The 20,865-nt window shown below is 36.1% G+C and overlaps 1 protein-coding gene and 1 non-coding gene across 2 annotated transcripts in view; one reads left to right on the top strand and one right to left on the bottom strand.

Annotated features, from left to right (window-relative positions):
* The window catches only part of LOC105398275 (facilitated trehalose transporter Tret1), a 55,379-nt gene that overhangs the window by 24,118 nt on the left and 10,396 nt on the right, over window positions 1–20,865 (top strand). The window contains exons 2-4 of the mRNA XM_011570348.3: window positions 10,234–10,450; window positions 13,254–13,340; window positions 13,663–13,741. Of these exons, the coding sequence (XP_011568650.2) occupies window positions 10,346–10,450; window positions 13,254–13,340; window positions 13,663–13,741 (271 nt within the window). The 5' untranslated portion in view covers window positions 10,234–10,345. The remainder of the gene's footprint in view (window positions 1–10,233; window positions 10,451–13,253; window positions 13,341–13,662; window positions 13,742–20,865) is intronic.
* Trnag-ucc lies at window positions 1,554–1,625 on the bottom strand. The gene has a single exon. It is a non-coding gene; the product is annotated as a tRNA-Gly (tRNA).

Genomic DNA, 20,865 nt, shown 5'->3' with positions numbered 1-20,865 from the left:
TGAGCAAGTATTCGAATCACACACGCACTCACGCCTTGTACTAATGTACTCCCTTGCGGGGTAGGCAGAGGTGCATTGCTGCACCCACTTTTCGCCAGAGTGTTATGTTAGTCCCAATGTAATAGGGGGCGAGCCTATTGCCATTTTACGGGCACATCCAAGACCTGAGAACAAATATCTGTGTTTAAACAAATATCTGCCCCAGCCGGGAATCGAACCCGGGACCATCGGCTCAGTAGTCAGGGCACTAACCACTACGCCATTCGGTCGTCTCTTACGAATCTTATAGTAAAATATAATTATTTTAATTATTATTCACGAAGAAGCAAGAATTCAATTGTACAAATATCACATTGATCAAGCATTTATTATTAGGTTAGTATTCGAATCAGGGTGGTTCTTTTTTTGAACCTAATTCGTTCTGTCAGGTACGAACGCTTGCGCTTTCGGTTTTTGATTTAAAAGTAAAAAAAAGTAAAATAACAAAATGATCAACTTGTTTCTGGACGAAAAAGAACATATTTATACGTACAAAAACAGCTGCATTACACTTTAATTGAGTAAGATATCTCAATCGTATTTGGATCATAATTGGTGTTATTACACTGATGATCACATCATCTTTCTAAAGGCTAAAAGTATCTTCTACTTGCTATTTTGATTGACTTAAGTAGTAGCTTAGTACTTAGTTTGAGCTTGAGTTTGTACTTAGGTACATTATTTAATTATCAACCTACACTTATTGCTAGAAGGAATTAAAAAAAAAACGCACTTTGTATATAAGATTTTTATAAGTAGAAACTAAATTTTATGAACACACAGAAGGCCTAATTTACGTATGATTTTTAGATTTTGACAAAAAAAATAATTTATAATATGTTTCTCTTAACTTCGTTTTGGATTCGAACAGGATAAATAACTGCAAGAAAAGCTTATTAAGTAAAAAAATATACATAACATTGTCACAGTCATATTATTTACACACATAACCGATTAGGAAAAACTTGTTTTTTAGGACGGTAGTGTGAGTAAAAATTTAGAGTGGTTATGGAAAAATATGAAAATAAACTATAAAATTTTCATTATAATTTTATTGCTCAGTCAAAATACATCGACACAAAGAAGAATGATTGTTTTTATTGCGGCAAACACCTGGCGGGTTTATGGTCAGATAAAAAAGTTAATTTCTCTTTTAGCGTAGAAAAAAATTGTGTCGCAATATTTTTGGTCGTTTAAAATGTTGCTACAGTCACAATATGCTCTGATATATATTATGGACGTTTAGACTCAATATTATTATATAAAATATTACAAAATAATCGGAAGAGTTTTAAATATACGAAAATATTTACATGAAGTAGGTATATATTTCATTAATTTAAAGAACCATGCTTTAAATGATGTTAAACTAAAAATATACTAATCAGTATTACCTTTAGCAAAGCTAATTCCTAAATAGCAACCTAAGTAGCATCTAAATCTAACCTAGTGTTAAATATTGTCGACAGAACATAACATTAAATTTGTTGCATAAGCAATAGATAAAAATAATATGCGTAGGCCGAGAATCGAACTCGGATCAACTGCTTGGAAGGCAACTATGCTGACCATTACACCACCAACGCATGTGTAAGTGATACTGAAACGTGAGAACTCATTATCATATTTGTATTAGTTTATTTGTTCTAATGTTTGTACATTTTGTGTCTGTTGATAGTGATAGCGTATAATTTGCGTTGTCGGTAAAGTAAATAAATTGTAATTTTGTTAATATTTGTTGAAAGATGACCTAGAATCCAGTGACTTACAAATATATTGTATCTATAGCAAATAACAGGATCACGATTGTCAATAGTACCTACCAAGTGCTACCTAACATATACATGGTGTTGCAAAAAAGGTATACTAAGCCGAAACCTAGAGTGCAGCATGGTATATCTAAGCCCGAAACTGAAATCAGAATTTCAAAATTCGCCAAAAAAATATTCTCCATAGTAAAAAGTTACGTGACCATCAAAGTTTCTATGAAAAATGTTTTTTTTTTCGTGAATTTTGAAATGCAACACCTGTATAACTGTAGTCAGAGGTACCTATAACTTAATCTAACATAAAGGCACAAAAGGCGGAATACTGTTACAAGCACTGTTATTATTTTAAGCTTACACCCGACGCACGTAAACACATGCCCATTAAACCTGAACATTTTACTGCTATGTAAACTGTCAGTAAACATAAAATGCTGAATAAATGGCAACGTCTCTTCCTTATTGTCCTTTCTTCAACCACATCCTGGGGGGGTCACTCTATATACGAGTGGACGGCTGAATGGCGTAGTGGTTAGTGACCCTGACTGCTATGCCAAAGGTCCCGGGTTCGATTCCCGGCTGGGGCAAATATTTGTTTAAAGACAGATATTTGTACTCGGGTCTTGGTTGTTGATATTTATATTTAGTATCTATCTATCTATGTATTTGTGTAGATATATCAGTTGTCCGACACCCATAACACAGGTTTTGCCTAGCTTGGGGTCGGATGACCGTGTGTGAGATGTCCCCACATATTTTTAAAAAAAATATAAGGAAAAACTAATTTTCTGAGCTACGACTCTGTCTTGTTGTATTATTAAACGTGCCGATTGCACGACAGCTCTCGTTCGTTTGTTTTTTATCAGTATAGAGTAGCCCTCGTGAAGCTTTGAGAGAACTGAGAGTGTAACATGAGAACTGATAGTCAGGATCGGGTTGAAGTTTGCAAATAGCGAGTGTTGCCAGTGTATGCCAGAATTGGGAGGAAAGAGAATATTTTTAAACCGAAAAGTTACGGTTACTACGCACTGAGCATTAGGAAATAAACAATCTTTAAGCAGCGTCGATCGCCTGTCAAACATCTGTCAGATTAATACAAGTTCCTTTATAGTACGTATATCTTTTATCAATATTCACATATTTTTCTGATAACTTGATAAAATACGATACTGACACCGAAGGATAACCCTACGGTAATAATAATATTCATATTTTTAAAGCATACCCTACATTCTTAAAATAACACTCGTTTGGTCCTCGAATATTTGTGTAAAGAAGATACGTAGATTGGTTTAAAAAAGATACGAAGATATTATCTTCAGCGTTGCCAAACTTGACAATATTGGCAATAACTCTCCAGTATTAGAGGAGGCCAATGTCCTGAAAAACTCACGAAATGTGTGTTTTTGTTTTCATCGTCTGGCAACCCCATGTGTCTCGGTTGAGAGACTGACACATCTCCTTGTGGTTTTGCGAACCTTCTGATATGTGGTTACGTTACATACTGCCTTCACCGTTAAGGGTGTTAGCCCCTGATCGAAAGAGCTTGTTATACGTTTTATATGTGACTCTGTAGGCATCTGACTGTATCCACGTAGTTCGAAAAGAAATTGATTTACAACTGAGTATTGGGTAGCGACTGAATAAACCTTAATCCGTAATCCTTACACCACTGTAAAAGACCATACAGCAGCTCTTGTCATCAACACGTTAAGATTTTTTCGCTTATAATCAAGACAGTTTGTGACTTTAGTGAGTGTACTGGTATGTTTTTAAAAACTACTGAACAGTATTTGGTGAAATTTGGCATGCTGAAAACTTACAACATACATAACACAGGCATTTTCTATCAGAATTCTTTAAAAACCTTTTAAGGCAACGCGGGAAAAGCAAGCGTATTCCAATTAAATTACTGTAGCTCACTTTCCCAGTTGTGATCCCACTGCCAGATATAGTCTGTCCTTGATTCAGTGTGTTTAGTCAATTCATTTGATTGTGCCACTACGCTAGGCTGTTTGCAGTATGACATAATGTCTGCAATGTAAACAATATGCTTGAAACGATCATTTAATACGGTGTTTACACTCTAACCTTATCATAAATGCTTGATCATTGTGATATTTGTACAATTGAATTCTTGCTTCTTCACGAATATAATATATAATAATATTATTGTCTTTTAGAAAAGGGGCAACTGTGTTCAAAAAATTACAACCACAGGCGTTCTGATATAAATTTATGTATTATAAACGCGAAAGTTTCTAAGTATGCAACGATGAATGTTTGTGAATCTTTCACGCAAAAACGACTCAACCAATTTTATAAAATTTCGTTTGCACTAAGCTGACACCTTGTACTAACACATAGGCTATTTTCCCTTCTTCCCGAAATCCCCACGGAAAACCTTTTTTTTCTCTGGCCCGGGGAAATCTACCACAATCCCCCTCATTCCCACCACAATTCACGTGTCCACACCTCCCGCGTGACTTGAAGACTTGAAGGAGCTATTGAGCAATTGAGATCATGTGCCGTGGAACTGTGGGGTCACTCTTTACCACGAAAAACGTTCAAGAGCTCTGCGCGAGCCACGACTCTATCTCGTTGTATTAAACGTGCCGATTGCACGACAGCTCTCGTTCGTTTGTTTTTCGTCAGTATAGAGTAACCCCGCTGGGACCCTGGAACGTGATGGTGGAGGCACGTGCCTCCGATTGTTGGAGGTAGTGGACGGTCTACCGACTGGTTAGGATCAGTCCCCGCGGCATGAGACCGCTATCGATGTAGATAAACTTTTTTATGTGTGTTCCAACAATCACAGCGTGTTTATGGTGGAACGCGATATCGTGACGTTTATCTCAGCTCGTCGATAACGGATATGTGCTGCGGAGACAGGAATAATATTGAATTATTTCAATAATGTTTAATATTTGCTAGTGTTTCGTCAAAGGTTATGAAAGCTCTGGCAAAATGAAAATGTGATAACAACTCTGTTTTTGTCAAGGTTTAAAAAGAAAAATCTTTCAGTGTTTGCAGTTCCAGCACTGTTTGCAATAAGTCTACTCTGTAGTACAAAGCCCTCCTTGCAATGTGACGCATCGGGAGAAGATCGCGGAAGACTAGGTTACCTAATAGTGTTCCTAGATCTAGATTCGTAAGTGCATTTTTAAAATGCATTGTGCTTTTCAATCATTTAGCAACTAGAGCGGTTGACAATCAGGACCCTATAGAGATACCCTGAAGCGGAATTAACTTTACACTATAAATGTCTTAAATTAAACCCTATCAGTTCAGTTTTGGGGCTAATAAAATCATAATAAATGATCTTTATCGCACCAACTTAATTTTAACAGTGACATTCCTGAATATGTTACTGACATGACTTACGCTACTGATGCTTATGACTGATCCATATTCGTATATTATCTATACCTAATAGCACATCATTACCATAGTTCCTATAAATAAATAAATAATAAATAAATAAATATGTGGGGACATCTCACACACGGCCATCCGACTCCAAGCTAGGCAGAACCTGTGTTATGGGTGTCGGACAGCTGATATATCTACACAAATACATAGATAGATAGATACTAAATATAAATATCAACACCCAAGACCCGAGTACAAATATCTGTCTTTAAACAAATATCTGCCCCAGCCGGGAATCGAACCCGGGACCATCGGCTCAGTAGTCAGGTCACTAACCACTACGCCATTCGGTCGTCAAATGCGTCTATAGTTTTTCCAATATGGTTTTTGTAATACTCTGAGGTAGTTAGAGACGAAACACATCACCATTACCCATGTTCCCATATCATCAATTCCAATTAAGACTATTTCTGTCATACCTTCACTACATCTACAAACAGATAAATAACTAGCCCTGTTTTATTTATGTTTCAAAATAGGCCATAGAGAGTGATGGATCACTGAACTATATTTACAGGAAGGAAGGTTTGTTGTATTGAGGACACGGCATATTTGTGTTATGATGTCAGTTATCTAATAATGATATAACCTGGATTTTATTTAGACCTCGGTGTTGTAAGGATGAAAGATTTGATTGCCATTTTTACAAAATATGACACTTTCAATGAAGTAGCTTTCGTAATTTAAATTAAAAAAAAAAACTTTTCCCTCCTCACATATTTCAGCTTTTGCAAATTGTCTTATTTCTCAATTTTTCTGAATCTTAGTCCTTTGATTCTTGGCGGTAAGTAAATTTACTGTGATATAAATCTTCTAAACGACTTTGAGTACAGTTACTAAATTACATGGGTACCTACCTAGTTTAAAATGTATTGAAATGTCTTACTCTGTGCTATGCAACATTTCATTGATTGCCAAAATGCATCAGATGGTATATTCGTGAGGAACTTGAAGGGAAATGCTTTGATGTTTGCATCGACGATTACTTTTTACTTTTTTCCAGACGTCGTTATGCAATAGGCATCTGCCAAGACTTTTGCATACTTTAATGATTGATGAATTCTTATTTCAACTATTTGATCTGTGTTCTTTATTTTCATAGATAGTAAAAAGAGTTCAGACTATAATTGTGTTACTGGCAATTTTCTAGCTATTAACAATCAGATCTAGTTTATTGGGATGATGTGGTCATTAAAAATACTTATACATCATTATCGTTTCAGACTGTATCGGCTTATCAATCTACACTCTTGATTGTACGTTTAGAATCGACAAACAACAACACACTCCATTCATAAATGCAATTCTAAGAAATGGTTATCCAATAGAAGAACACTCGGGCAGTAGTGATTCACACTATTGCCGATGCAATAATGAAAACTATCAGAGTTTTAGACTGGAAGTAAACAGATCTTATACAAAATATACCATAAATTTAAGATATTATTATTAAGACTTTTAACTTGTTTACTATCTGGGTATGTTTGTACTACTTGGATAAGTAATAAGTATTTTTAAGACCTAGTTGCCGTCGTAGGTATGATCTATTAAGATATTTACTTTTTTAATTTCTTAGTCTTGTCCAGTTGTAAACAGGTTGTTGGTGTTCTTACTAATTAAAATGACTATACATTTAGCAAATAACTTCCGGCACATCCAAGACAGCCTGTTTACCATATTCAATCAAAATTAAAACGATCAATTTGTCCAATAATCAGGGCTCTTTAACCACCTATACATTAAAGAGCTGCATATCAAAAGCCATATCCTTTCAATCAAAATTCATCTTTATAGTCTCATGTAGAACAGTTGCTTCTACAATAACAGTGTTATCTTCATCAGTATTTTTAACTTCACCTACCTCTGATCCATCATCGACTTAATGTCTAGGTTTTTAAGCATGTTATTCTTTGTAGAGAGGACTTGTCTGACTGATTTTCATTACCCGTACATCTTTGCCTGATGTGACTTGATCGACGTCCATCACTTTGCATTTTAAGCTCCGATTAAACAGCTTTTACATTTTTCGGCAAGCCAATCGTAAGAATGTACTTAAAGAAAATTAATTAAACTCTGCACAAAAGTGGTCATATCAATTATGGTATGTAGTGTATGTCAGTACGTCTAAGTATTATGTTTTTTCATGAACAACTACAAGCCGCACCGACTTCTCGATTTCGATTTAAAAAAGATCATTGTATCAACATACCATTAAAAATTAATTGCCCCAAATATCTCCAATGGCAGCCATAATATAACTCCTTAATTCACCTATTCTTCCAATCTTTGTATAGATCTTCTAACTTCAGAAATCATTATAAAGCGTTTATAAAACCTCAACGTGTAAAAGCTCTCGTATAAAGATGTACCCTGGCGATTAGTCATGTAACTTGCCACTTACCGTCAAAAGCAAGTCTTAAACCAGTTCACCGGCGGCGATGAAGAAAAACGTAGCGGCAAAAAAAAAACAGCAGAAACCTTGATAAGGTAAATGAGAGTGTAATACTCTATGGTCTATTAAAAGATACGTGGTTATATAGGAGGGACTTAACTAGATAGCCATCACAGGTGGCGGGTAAAGGATGGTAATAAAGGCTCCGACTAAAATTATACAACTTCCAAACGAAAGTGCTATTTTATCGAACGGAAGTCATCAGAATGACGACCGAATGGCGTAGCGGTTAGTGACCCTGACTACTGAGCCGAAGGTCCCGGGTTCGATTCCCGGCTGGGGCAGATATTTGTTTAAACACACATATTTGTTCTCGGGCTTTGGATGTGCCCGTAAAATGGCAATAGGGCCGCCCCCTATTACTTTGGGACTAACATAACACTCAGGCGAAAAGTGGGTGCAGCAATGCACCTCTGCCTACCCCGGAAGGGAGTACATTAGTACAAGGTGTGTGAGTGTTTGTTTTTTTATTTAATCAGAAGTATAGTATTTTTGTAAGGCTATAATACTGTTTTTAATGAAATGGTAAATGTTTTTTCTCCCAAGACTGGTACTGGTAACACGTGTGGTTTTTAGAAGTTTGGCATTCTTAACACTTGAAGCAGTAAACAATGTGATTATTTTAAGAAGTTTTGCAAACATTAGAATGTAGGTAATGAGTCTGTAATAATGACTAGTAAGAAGCATCTGGAAAATTCTGTTTTAAAAACTATCGCATTGAACGTTGAAAATAAACTAATCACTCATTACCTAGTAACATAGAAAAACACTTTTAGTTTAGGTTTTGAATACCTACCGATTTTCAAGAATTTTAAATATTTGAATTATATAACATTCAAAGTCAATTGTTTATAACGAAATCTTCGCTCTCTCTTCGCTGAAAAAGTTTAGGTAGGTATGTATTTAGTAATTTAGAAAACTTCAGTAAGAACCATCACTTTTATACCTCAACAACATATTTTACTGTAGGTACATAAATATCACACAAGTGGAACAAGGAAAATTAAACAATAATTTTCTTCCGGAAAATCTAAATACAAATCAGTACCTAGCATTGATAGAATCAGGTCAATGGCAGAAACTAGCTGTAAATATAGGTGTGACTATTCTTGTGCACAAGGTTTTTGTACGGAACCAACTGTTGTACATAATAAGTATATAAATAAATGGAAGATGACGTTATTGGCAGAGTTTGTATCGAACGGGGAATAGATTTTAAGATATTGACGTTCATAACAAAATTAAAAGTAAGTAATTAAATACTATCACCTAGCATTCACGTAATCAATAATGCGAAATCAATAATGAGAAATGTTTAGTGCATAAATAGTGAAAGAACACCATCTCGAAGAATATATTGACTAATTTTAATTTATTATCTACGTACAACCGTACGAACGTAATGTCTTTTATTCTTTCCCATACTTAAATTAATTCCCCTAGTCCAGTAAAGTTACCTAAAGATGCAAATGTATAAGTATCCATGTGAATACTATTAAATAATTTTATGTGTAGTTATTTTTATACTTTTATAGTTCATTGTCTGCACCTATTTGAACAATTGATTGTTTTCATGGATAATCAATATGTAAAACAGAGACGAATCAGGGAATAAAAATTAGAAGAACGTAACTTAACGTTACATTCTATTCTATGCGAGAGAGTTTTAGTAAGTACCTGCACCTGGCTCTCTCGGATATAACCTTTAAATACTTAAATAGATTGCTCCAGTCATTTAAACCTAGATTAAGTATGGTTATTGAAATAAAGAGATTTATTTATTACTAGCTGTGCCCGCGCGCTTCGCTTCGCCTTAAAAAGTTTTCCCGTGGGAGTTTCGGGATAAAAAGTAGCCTATGTTCTTTCCCAGAGTCTAGACCCTATGTATACCAAATTTCATTCAAATCCGTTCAGTAGTTTTGGCGTGAAAGAGTAACAGACAGACAGACAGAGTTACTTTCGCATTTATAATATTAGTTAGGATTATATTACTAGCTGTTCCCGCGAGCTTCGCTACGCCTTAAAAAAAATTCCCGTGGAAATTCCGGGATAAAATCTAACCTTTGTTCTTTCTCAGGGTCTATACCATAATTTTATTATGTATACCAAATTTCATTCAAATCCGTTCAGTAGATTTGGCGTGAAAGAGTAACAGACAGACAGACAGACACAGTTACTTTCGCATTTATAATATTATTTAGGATAGTTAGGATTATTTGAGTCCATCTCTGGTGGATGTCAGCATCATGTATGGCTGTGAGAGTGATTGATATTAACTCATCCCAGTGGCTTCGATGCTATTGTCTCGTTTACAGCGCAATAGTTCACAGATCCTTATTCTATTTTTAGTTTGTTTTTGTAGTATTATCTACCAAAAACAAAATAACAGTAATCTTTGTTTTATTTAAAGATTATTCATGGTAATATTATAATTTTTTAGAGGTATATTTGCTTATTTTTTTTAATTAATTTCTTTAATCATAATATTACTTAAAAAAATAATTTCGAAGAATATTATTTAACCTTAATTTATATTTGTTGCAGATCCACAAAACCTCAGCAATGGCGGCTAATAGTGTAACGTAACTCTCCTTCTAGAACGTTCTAGAACAATCTGGAATATTCCAAGTGCAGTGCTGTGCTGTTCTGTTTCTAAATGTGTGAGAAAGTGAACTTTAGTGAGAAGATGACGAACATTAGTCCTGAAACGAGGATCATGATAATGCGATCCAGTGATGGGAGGAATACTTATAGGAGACAGGTGAGGTTTTTACTAATATCATTCTCCATATCGTTTTCCTCATTTATTCCATAAGCCTTTCATGCACCCTAAGGTCGCCTGGAAGAGATATAGCCTTATCGCTTTTAGCGATAAGGCTATATGAGCTATTCATACTTGGTAATGTAATATGGTAGGTCTACTTTTTTCAATAACGTTCTACTTTTTTATAAAGGGCCAGTTCGTGGTCTCCACTCTAGAACTTCATTCCCCACCCTTCCCCGGCCTTCTGCCACTTCGGCTTACAGATTTTAAGAGTTATGTCGATGACTTAAGTTAGATGCATCATCAACATAGATAAATGGTACAAGATGATGAAAATTGGCATTTACAATCGTAGTAAACACTAACTAGATTAGTTTTAGTATGTTTTAATTTGTCACTAAAACCAAGATGAAGGTGGTTATTTTCAAAATAACAGCTTTATTGCTCATTGTAAATCTACGGTCACCTGTTAGTACAGGTGTTTTACCTATTACATTATGGCGTCACATCTTTAACAGCCTCATGAAATTGAGATAAAACACAGTCCTCGTACACAATTGAAATGATTCAATCGGAATGGAAGTCAATATTTCACGCAAATCGAACGAGCGAGGGCAATCAACATAACAATTGCATAATCCCAAATCACAACTGTTTGGAACGATCATACAATTTCCTAGATGACCTTTTCGTCATGCCAAAAACCAACTCTGTCTCTCTCTCCACTCTTATCTTTTATGCCACAGAGCATAGATTCCTTTGTTTAACTTCAAAAGTACGATGATAGAGGTATATTTGCTTTAAATGGGGTCCTTATTGTCTATGAATAAGGTCGGGATTTGAAGCGGTTTTTGTGTTAGAATGTGTGGCAGTGTGTCGGTCATTGACCCGCCGAAATGCTGGGTCGTTTGAGCGGACACGTTCAGATAAGTGAGTAGTGATGGGGTAGAGGCCATGTCGATTGTTCCAGGAACTTTTATACAGTCGATAAATATCTACCGCAATCGATAATCATAGAAATAACAAAACCTAACATAAAAAATATGATTATACTTAAGTAAGTTAAATTCAATATTTTCTAACGAATTTCTATTAGGATTACGTAGGTACATACAGGGAAAGCGTAATAATGTAGCGTGCATTAAATGTAGTGTAGTGAACCCAAGAACACATAAATAGTTTTATGATTTCAACACATCATAATCGCTTCATATTTTGACATGAACCTAAAACATATATTCGCAAGTTTATTGGACGGACAAGGATATTCAGAAATAAATTTTCAATTTCTAAACTTTATTATGGTCGTAACTTCAGAGCATTGATTTTAGAAACAGTTGGTGGAAATGACTCAAATTAATACATTTCATGACTTATAGTGAGATTAGTTTGTAGTGTTGTTTTGGAAATATTCTTGAATGAAATGCTTTGTGAATGAACATGTTTTCGTTATTAAATTTAGAATGTATTTAAATATGTCAACTTTTCATAATATATTCTTCTTTGTAGCGTGTCAACATACTGTACACAGGCAAGAAATTTAAATGTATGAATGGATGTTAATATGTTTGAATATAATGAGTCATGGGATAAACATTTAATACATTGACCGCCGACCCGTTGGTCCGATGATATTAGGAGAGTGACTGGACCAAACTGGATGAGTGTAGCACAGGACCGTGGGACTTGGCATAACATGGAGGAGGCCTATACCCTGCAGTGGGTTGACATAGGCTGATGATGATGATGATGATGAAATGCTTTGTGAATGAACATGTTTTCGTTATTAAATTTAGAATGTATTTAAATATGTCAACTTTTCATAATATATTCTTCTTTGTAGCGTGTCAACATACTGTACACAGGCAAGAAATTTAAATGTATGAATGGATGTTAATATGTTTGAATATAATGAGTCATGGGATAAACATTTAATACATTTCTGAATAATTTTCAATTCAAAGCTTTATTTATAATTAATCACAATATAACCAAAGAAGTGATGCTCGTACATTACATTATTATACGAAGATAAAAAAAATCTAATTTATAATATTTGATACCTACCACAATTTAAAATCCGATTAATAATTTATCGATGTAGAAAACATCGCTATCTAACCCCATCCCTAGACAAGCATACTCGCGTATACATCGTGTTCCATTCTGCTCCGAACATTGATCGATATCCAACACGCTCCTACATACAGGGTGTTTTCTCTACATGTCGTCTAATGTAACGACCCTGTCTAATATATCTTAGTTCCTATACAGGGTGTGGTTTATTGCTGCAGGTGGCCGTTGTTCGTTTAAATTGGAAAGTCTTGTCTAATTTAGTGTCCAATAGAAGCGATTTATGAGTATATTGTCGGATAATTCTACGGTGGACAAGCTTAGTGTTAAAGTTATGTAATGCTGACATCGGACTACCTTAAGTTACCTTGTGTATAAGACGATTATATTCTATTCTATTATATTGCTTACGATGCCTTATGGCGGACATTTACCTTTAAGTGCCTCTATCCCCCACCAAAGGTTCAGCAGTAATCATCATCACAACCCATACCGTCCCCACTGCTGGGGCTCGGGTCTCCTTCCACTGAATGTAGGGTTTAAGGCCCAGTCCACCACGCTGGCCTAGTGCGGGATGGTGGACAGAAGTGGTTATGTATCAGCGAAAACTGATAAATGGCTTTTAGTTATACTTTACTATTGCTATCCAACAATTTACTTTTAAGTTTCCCTCAAATGTAAAATAAAATAAATAAATAGAAGTAATGTTCTTTTGTTTCTTCCACAGATCCTCGCGGCTCTTGCAGTGTCGCTGGGGCCCTTCGCAGCTGGGCTGTCCAAGGGATACATGTCTCCTGCCATCTCCTCTATGCAGGTATACTAGTCATAATAATATATAGGACATCTGACACACGGCCTTCTGACCCCTAACTAGGCAGGGCCTGTAATTATGGTATATGGTATGGTAGCCTGGTATTGGACAGCTGATATATCCTACACAGATACATAATTATTATATACATATCAACGCCCAGACCCGAGTAAATAAAAATGTCTGTCTTTAAAAAAATCTTTCCCGGCCATGGACGTCGAACCCTGAACTTTCAGCATGGCAGTCAGGGTCACTAACTACTACACTATTCGGCCGAATGCTTTCATTTTTCAAGGAAGTAAAATATATATTATTTTTTTTTCAGGACATCCGTTCCCACCACAGGGGCGGGTTCACGGTGAGCGACCAGCAGGCCAGCTGGATCGTCAGCCTTAGCTTGTTGGGTGAGTTCTTACTTATACAGGGTGTTGCAAAAAGGGTATACTAAGCCGAAACCTACATGTGCAGCATGTTATATCTAAGCCCGAAACTGAAATCAGAATTTGAAAATTCGCGAAAAAAAAATTTCATAGGTTTCGGCTTAGTATACCAATTTTGCAACACCCTGTATACATACTATGTCAAGATGTGTGCAGAAGGAGGAAGTTGTGGCTCCGTAATGTAACAGAATTAACAGGGGCGGGGGAGCCAGGGTAGAACAGCTGATGGGCTTGGTGAAGAATAATAATAATAATAATAATAATAATATGTGGGGACATCTCACACACGGCCATCCGACCCCAAGCTAGGTAGAACCTGTGTTATGGGTGTCGGACAGCTGATACATCTACACAAATACATAGATAGATAGATACTAAATATAAATATCAACAGTAATCAACACCCAAGACCCGAGAACAAATATCTGTGTTTTAAACAAATATCTGCCCCAGCCGGGAATCGAACCCGGGACCTTCGGCTCAGTAGTCAGGGTCACTAACCACTACGCCATTCGGTCGTCAAAGAGAATAGAGAGGAGTATCCAGAGCTGACCGCCAGCCTGCAGTGGTGGAGAGGCACTAGATGAAGAAGAATGACTACATAGATACACTATAATACCTCTGCACTCGCCAGCAGTGACAAAGTTCCACCAACAAAAAGTCATCACCATAAAAGGCCCCAAATTTTAAAAACATTTAATTTAGAATTTGAACACGAGTAGGTATTTTATCTGTATCTTGTATCTTTTTAGTTGGTAAGTAATATTCTGATGCGCTGTTAAATGTACTTCAATATCGCAGACATCCTCAACAAGCTAGCCTTTTCCTTGGAGTAATTTGTTTCTAAGTCAAAGGAACTTTTTCATTGCTCGCTATATTGTAATTTTGAACAAGCTGCCTGTTTATATTCTGAAGGGCGTGCTACTCGCGGAGACAGGTCGATTATATTCAATCACACGGGTGGCGAGCTCGGGGAATCCGGTCTGCACCTGTCTCCAGGAGTGGATGGTTGTGGTGCGAAAGGAAAAAGAACAAGGGGAGTAGTTGTATGTGCGTCGTAGTGAGGTAACGGATAAGGCGTTGTCCTTTCATTCGAGAAGCCGTGGTTAGAAATCTTGGCATGTATATAAAGGTTTCGTATTAGGAAAGCTAAGTTCAGCTGACTATCCCATTTTAGGGTCTGACATGGCAGGTTATTTATAGGCATGAGATCCAGTTTCAAAATTTCTGAATAAAAGGTCTACTATCATAAAATAAGACAGCATTCGTAAAATAGATTTTCATTATCAGCCGTATTCGTCCACTGCTGGTCACAGGCCTCTCCCAAGGAGCGCCACAGCACTCTGTCCTCGGCCTTCCTCATCCAGCCACTGCCGACTACTTAGCCAAGATCATCAGCCCAGCAGGCCGCACGGCGTCCCATGCTACGCTACTAATATAGATGAAGCAACATTGTCATCTAACTGCAGTGTCACTAATAGTAATATTGCCATGCGTACACGCACATACACAGACATGAATTCCGGAAAACGAACGCAGAACCTCCCATCTCATTACGGCAGATAGCTAATTGGTTTAATTTGGGGTTTAGAATAAAAATTGTGGGGAGATGTGAAATACAGTGTTGCAAAAGTGAGATAGCCAAAGGACGTGACATAGGTCGTCAGTCTGAGCTACGTTTGTTTGTGAAAAATATACCTTTTTAAAAAAAACAGGTGATCCATAATGTTTTTATGCAAATGTTTTTTTTTTTTAGGTATTGGACCCTTTTGGTTTAATCGAATAGAATAAATTTGTAATTATTATTAAGAATACGAAATTAAATATTTTAAATAATATGACCTATTTAACAAACTCGCCTCTTCTCTCTGTCTTCTGTTCTCCACTAACACACGCAGTACATAAGTTATCGTAATTATCTCTTAGAAAATAAATTGTCACATACCTACCTACTAGTTGTCGTTAAAACAAAATTACTCAGACTCGCCTGGCGCCTGATATGGCCAAATTGTAATATAATTACTTGAGTCAACTCAGATAATTTATTATTGCTACCAGTAAAAATGCCATTAGCTGCAAAACAAAATGAAAATCGGTTTACATACACACACATACATACACAGTATTACAGACACACAAACACAAAGAAACGTTAAACTAACAGACTCGGCAAGATATGAAGATAAGGATAATCTAATAAGCCGCGTAAACGCTACATATACAGGGTGTTGCAAAAAAGGTATACTAAGCCGAAACCTACATGTCTAGCATGGTATATCTAAGCCCGAAAATGAGCACAAAATTTCAAAATTCGCGATGATAGTATACCCTTTTTGCAACACCCTGTATAACGCCTGAAATTAAAATAGCAAACGTAGGTAATATTCATAGATGAACGAATGTAGATAATTTGTATATAGTTATTTAGTATGGAATAGAATTGGCAACCTAAACACTGCAATTAGTATCGTAACCCAAGTCATATTTCCTACACAGTAACCAGGTGGTTTAGAAAACCTGTAATTAATCTAGATATTCTCGAAATAGAGACAGATTAAAATGGATTTCGCCTACACAAGCAAATATTATATGCTTTATGTAGGTATACTTACTATGTACGGTGGCCTGCGCCTAAAAGTATACAGGCGGAGTTTTAAAATAAAAATAGCTGTCCCTGATGATGAAGGGACCAGCTACATCTGTTATAAATCCGGGGACGTGTTGTGTGTGATGTGTGTAGCAGTGGTGTTTATGTGGATGTGCTTGAGCAGCATGTGAGCTTGAGATCGCTATTTTAAAAACTCCGCCTGTATACTTTTAGGCGCAGGCCACCGTACATTTAACTTCGTGCTCTAATACTTACTTAAATATTGCGAAGTCTTCTTAGAGTGCCAAAAGGTTTTGCTGTCAGTTGTCAACACCCTGTATAAAGTACCTAGGTATTACACACTGCAAATACAGCCTGTAACCCTGTATCTCACCATACATGCCTTAATTTTCCACTTCCGCAGTCAATAAACCTCCCAATATGGCTTCTACATTGCACAGACAGACAGTCAAACAAACACACAAGCCGACACAAACCATACGAATTAAGAACGACAATTACAGGGTGTGCAATAAAATAACAAATCGGTTATACATGGTGTTGCCAATTACGCTGTCGACGTGTTCAATATTTGCACAAGATAAATGTTTACTTCGAATAAGGTATAGTTATGGGCTGTGGAGTTGTTGCTTCTTATTTGATAAGTAAGGCAGTATTATGTACGGCTATTTATTCATACTTTATTGCACAATCTACTTTAGTAATTAATGTAGAATCAATGACTTAATGCTTAAAGCATTTTCTGCCAGTAAACCTGCGGGAGAAATTTTAGATTAGAATACGTAATGGTTTTGTTTTTAAACTAGGTATTATGTTAAACTCGATTCCAAAACTATAGTTTTTTCGACAAAACTAGCTGTATCACCGAAAAGGTCTACAACTCAGCATAAGCCTTTCATTAGTGAACAACTTGTTCTGCGGCACAGGTTGAGATCCCCGGTGATAAATTAGCACAAATTAATAGACTATTTATTCACATGTTTACATTTGCGGGGGCTTAATGTATACAGGGTGGCGTTTTGTCAATGACTGAGCTGAAGGCTGTCAAACGGGACAAACTAATCAATAAAAAATAAACTGCCGGGCAATGGAAAAGTTCCACTCACAAAATTCGACACCAAACGACCCCAATTTTTTCAAAGATTGAACTTAAAGTTGGAACAAAATATTACCGATTTTAGTTGGTCCTGATCCTGATGCTCTGTAAAATGTACTTTAATGTTGCAGAAGACGGCATTAAGCTAGCCTTTTCCTTTTAGAAGTAATTTGGTGCTTTTCTCAGTGGAACCTTTTCATTGACCGTGAGTGTAATGTGTGACTTCATGAGTAAAGTATAATAACAGTAGCAATACAGCCAGTGGCAAAACAAATAGGCTTTAAAAACAAATAAATCATACAATATTCGATAAAAGTGATAAAATCAATCAAACAATGATAACTGAACAAAAGAATAAGATATCTATGCAGATTATGTTATTGTTATCTAATAATTTCTTATATCAGACAGATAAACAAAACAGATTGTTATTTATAATATAGCAAAAGTTACGGCATTGTGTTTCATATCATTATAATTTGCCACCCTATTTATGTGCATGTACATAATTTTATGTAATATGTTATGTACATAACATATTATGTTAGGTAAAAATTAATGCACTTAAATTTTATATAAAAACCACTAATGGTAACTGTTACTTATACAATAGGTTACATACATCAAGTAACCTATTAAATTTACTCTACAATAAATTACAACTTCACCATTTCACACTAGTACAACACAGCTGGACCATTCGAATAATGCTTCAGGGCTTTGATTATGCGCTTTCGCCTGCAAATCAAACTCCTTGTCCCGAGTAATGGACTCGCCCAGTGACAATTAAATCATGAGCTAGAGTCTGGAAATGCTAACTTTGCCACGGGTAAAATATGGGAGATAGATAGACAGAATATTCTTTATCTGTACACACATAAGAACAGAATTTACAAACACTAAAAGCTATTTTTGATTAAGATGTTTTTTTCTTCCACTGTTACCTAAGCAGCGTCGCTTCTTTGCCAAATCTCACAGAACTTGTATGGATCTGACACATGTTTGACAGTCGAGCGACGCTGCCTATAATGTGTTGATGGTGGAAAGGTAGCAGTAAGCTCGCACCACAATTATCAAAAATTACAAAGAATACTTACTTACTATTTGAAAAACTTTTAGTCCTAGCACTAGTTTCTATTGCAAAGTTAACGTTGTCACTCTCTAGACTTGTACAAGTGCTATTGGATCATGTTTAGCGATTTTCTCCTTCGAACATCTGTTTGACATGCGGTAAAATATAGGCACGGTTTTGCAGTTTATTGATGGTTTTTGTGTCAGTTTTAATAATGACATGACATAATAGTTTTAATAATGACACAATCGTAGCTAATTTTAAACTTAACACAGTCAAAAGTTAAATTCTTTGTTTGAAATTCGACTTAATGAATGATTGCGTGATTTATTCCCTTTTTTATTCTATTCTAGCTGTTCCCGGGAGCTTCGCTTCGCCTTAAAAAGTTTTCCCATGGGAACTCCGGGTTAAAAGGTAGCCGTTGTTCTTTCTCAGGGTCTAGACCATATGCATTCCAATTTTTTTTCAAATCCGTTCAGTACTTTAGGCGTGAAAGAGTAACAGACAGACAGACACACTTACTTTTGCATTTATTAGTTACTAGCTGTGCCCGCGAGCTTCACTTCGCCTTAAAAAGTTTTCCCGTGGGAATTCCGGGATAAAAAGTAGCCTATGTTCTTTCTCAGGGTCTAGACCATATGTGTACCAAATTTCATTCAAACCCGTTCAGTAATTTTGGCGTGAAAGAGTAACAGACAGACAGACAGACAGACAGAAAGACAGACAGACACAGTTACTTTCACATTTATAATATTAGTTAGGATTAGGATTAGGATATATTAGTTAGGATTTAAGATTTGACATAGCTAAAGTAAAAATAAAGTAACTTCATAACCAAATCATCAGGGTAACATAGTAGGTAAAGAGTATGAGGTATAAATAAAACAAAAAAAAAAAAAAAAAAAACACGCACTCACGCCTTGTACTAATGTACTCCCTTGCGGGGCAGGCAGAGGTGCATTGCTGCACCCACTTTTCGCCAGAGTGTTATGTTAGTCCCAATGTAATAGGGGGCGGGCCTATTGCCATTTTACGGGCACATCCAAGACCTGAGAACAAATATCTGTGTTTAAACAAATATCTGCCCCAGCCGGGAATCGAACCCGGGACCATCGGCTCAGTAGTCAGGGTCACTAACCACTACGCCATTCGGTCGTCATCGTCGAGGTATAAATATAGTCTACAATAAATCAGAAGCCTTTTTATTCCTTGCAACGGTTGAAGGAGCTTGTTTCATCACTTCGCAAAAAGCATTCAGTGCTCAAGTGGAAATCGATATTATATTTGTTTATAAAATACAGAATATACGGATACCTAACTATATCTTCGGAGTTCAGAATAACATTTTACAAAGTCAGTTATGATTTTACTACATCCTTACTATATATAATATTATAAATGCGAAAGTAACTGTGTCTGTCTGTCTGTCTGTCTGTCTGTCTGTTACTCTTTCACGCCAAAACTACTGAACGGATTTGAATGAAATTTTGTATACATACGGTCTAGACCCTGGGAAAGAACATATGGTACTTTTTTATCCCGGAATTCCCACAGGAAAACTTTTTAAGGCGAAGCGAAGCGCGCGGGGACAGCTAGTTTGTTTATAAAATACAGAATATACGGATACCTAACTATATCTTCGGAGTTCAGAATAACATTTTACAAAGTCAGTTATGATTTTACATAGAATATAACTTCATTATAATGGCGTTGAATGCATTGGAATTTAAATATTTTTTTACTGAGGATCTAGGTATGTCATTTTGTTTTTTTTTTCATTCCATAATTTTATTATTGTTCGAAATGATGATTATAATACGACGACCTAGAATACCTAGGTAAGGTAGTGAATGGATGAGGAAGGCCAAGGACAGAGGTGTGGCGCTCCTTGGAAGCCTACATCCAGTGGACAATAACAAACTGATGATGATTAGTTCAGTAAAAGTTTGTTTTTCACTCATAACTAATGGAAATACAGCACTTATAAGTAATCGCTCAATCTACTTTCGCTTGGAAAACCTAATTGGTTCTGCTTTCATTGTATGCACTTTGTTCCTACACGAGAACATAATTAGTAATCACGTACATAGGTATTTCCTGTTTATTAGTGCTAGGTTTCCGTACGTAATTTCCATATATATATTTGCCTGTACTATAGGTCTTCTTTGATCTCATAAATCCTTTTACGAAAAGTTTGTCTGGAAAAATTGCTTTTCAATGGCCCTGCGAATAGGTACCTGCAGTTTTCTATAAATTATCTCTTATTTAAATAAAGAATGTCTCGTTACACTCACTATCTTGTTATTGAACAT

Source organism: Plutella xylostella, chromosome 28 (genome assembly GCF_932276165.1).
Source record: "Plutella xylostella chromosome 28, ilPluXylo3.1, whole genome shotgun sequence".
Lineage (NCBI taxonomy): Eukaryota > Metazoa > Arthropoda > Insecta > Lepidoptera > Plutellidae > Plutella > Plutella xylostella.
The sequence above is the reverse complement of the archived record's forward strand: the minus strand, read 5'-3'. Positions and strand labels throughout refer to the sequence as shown.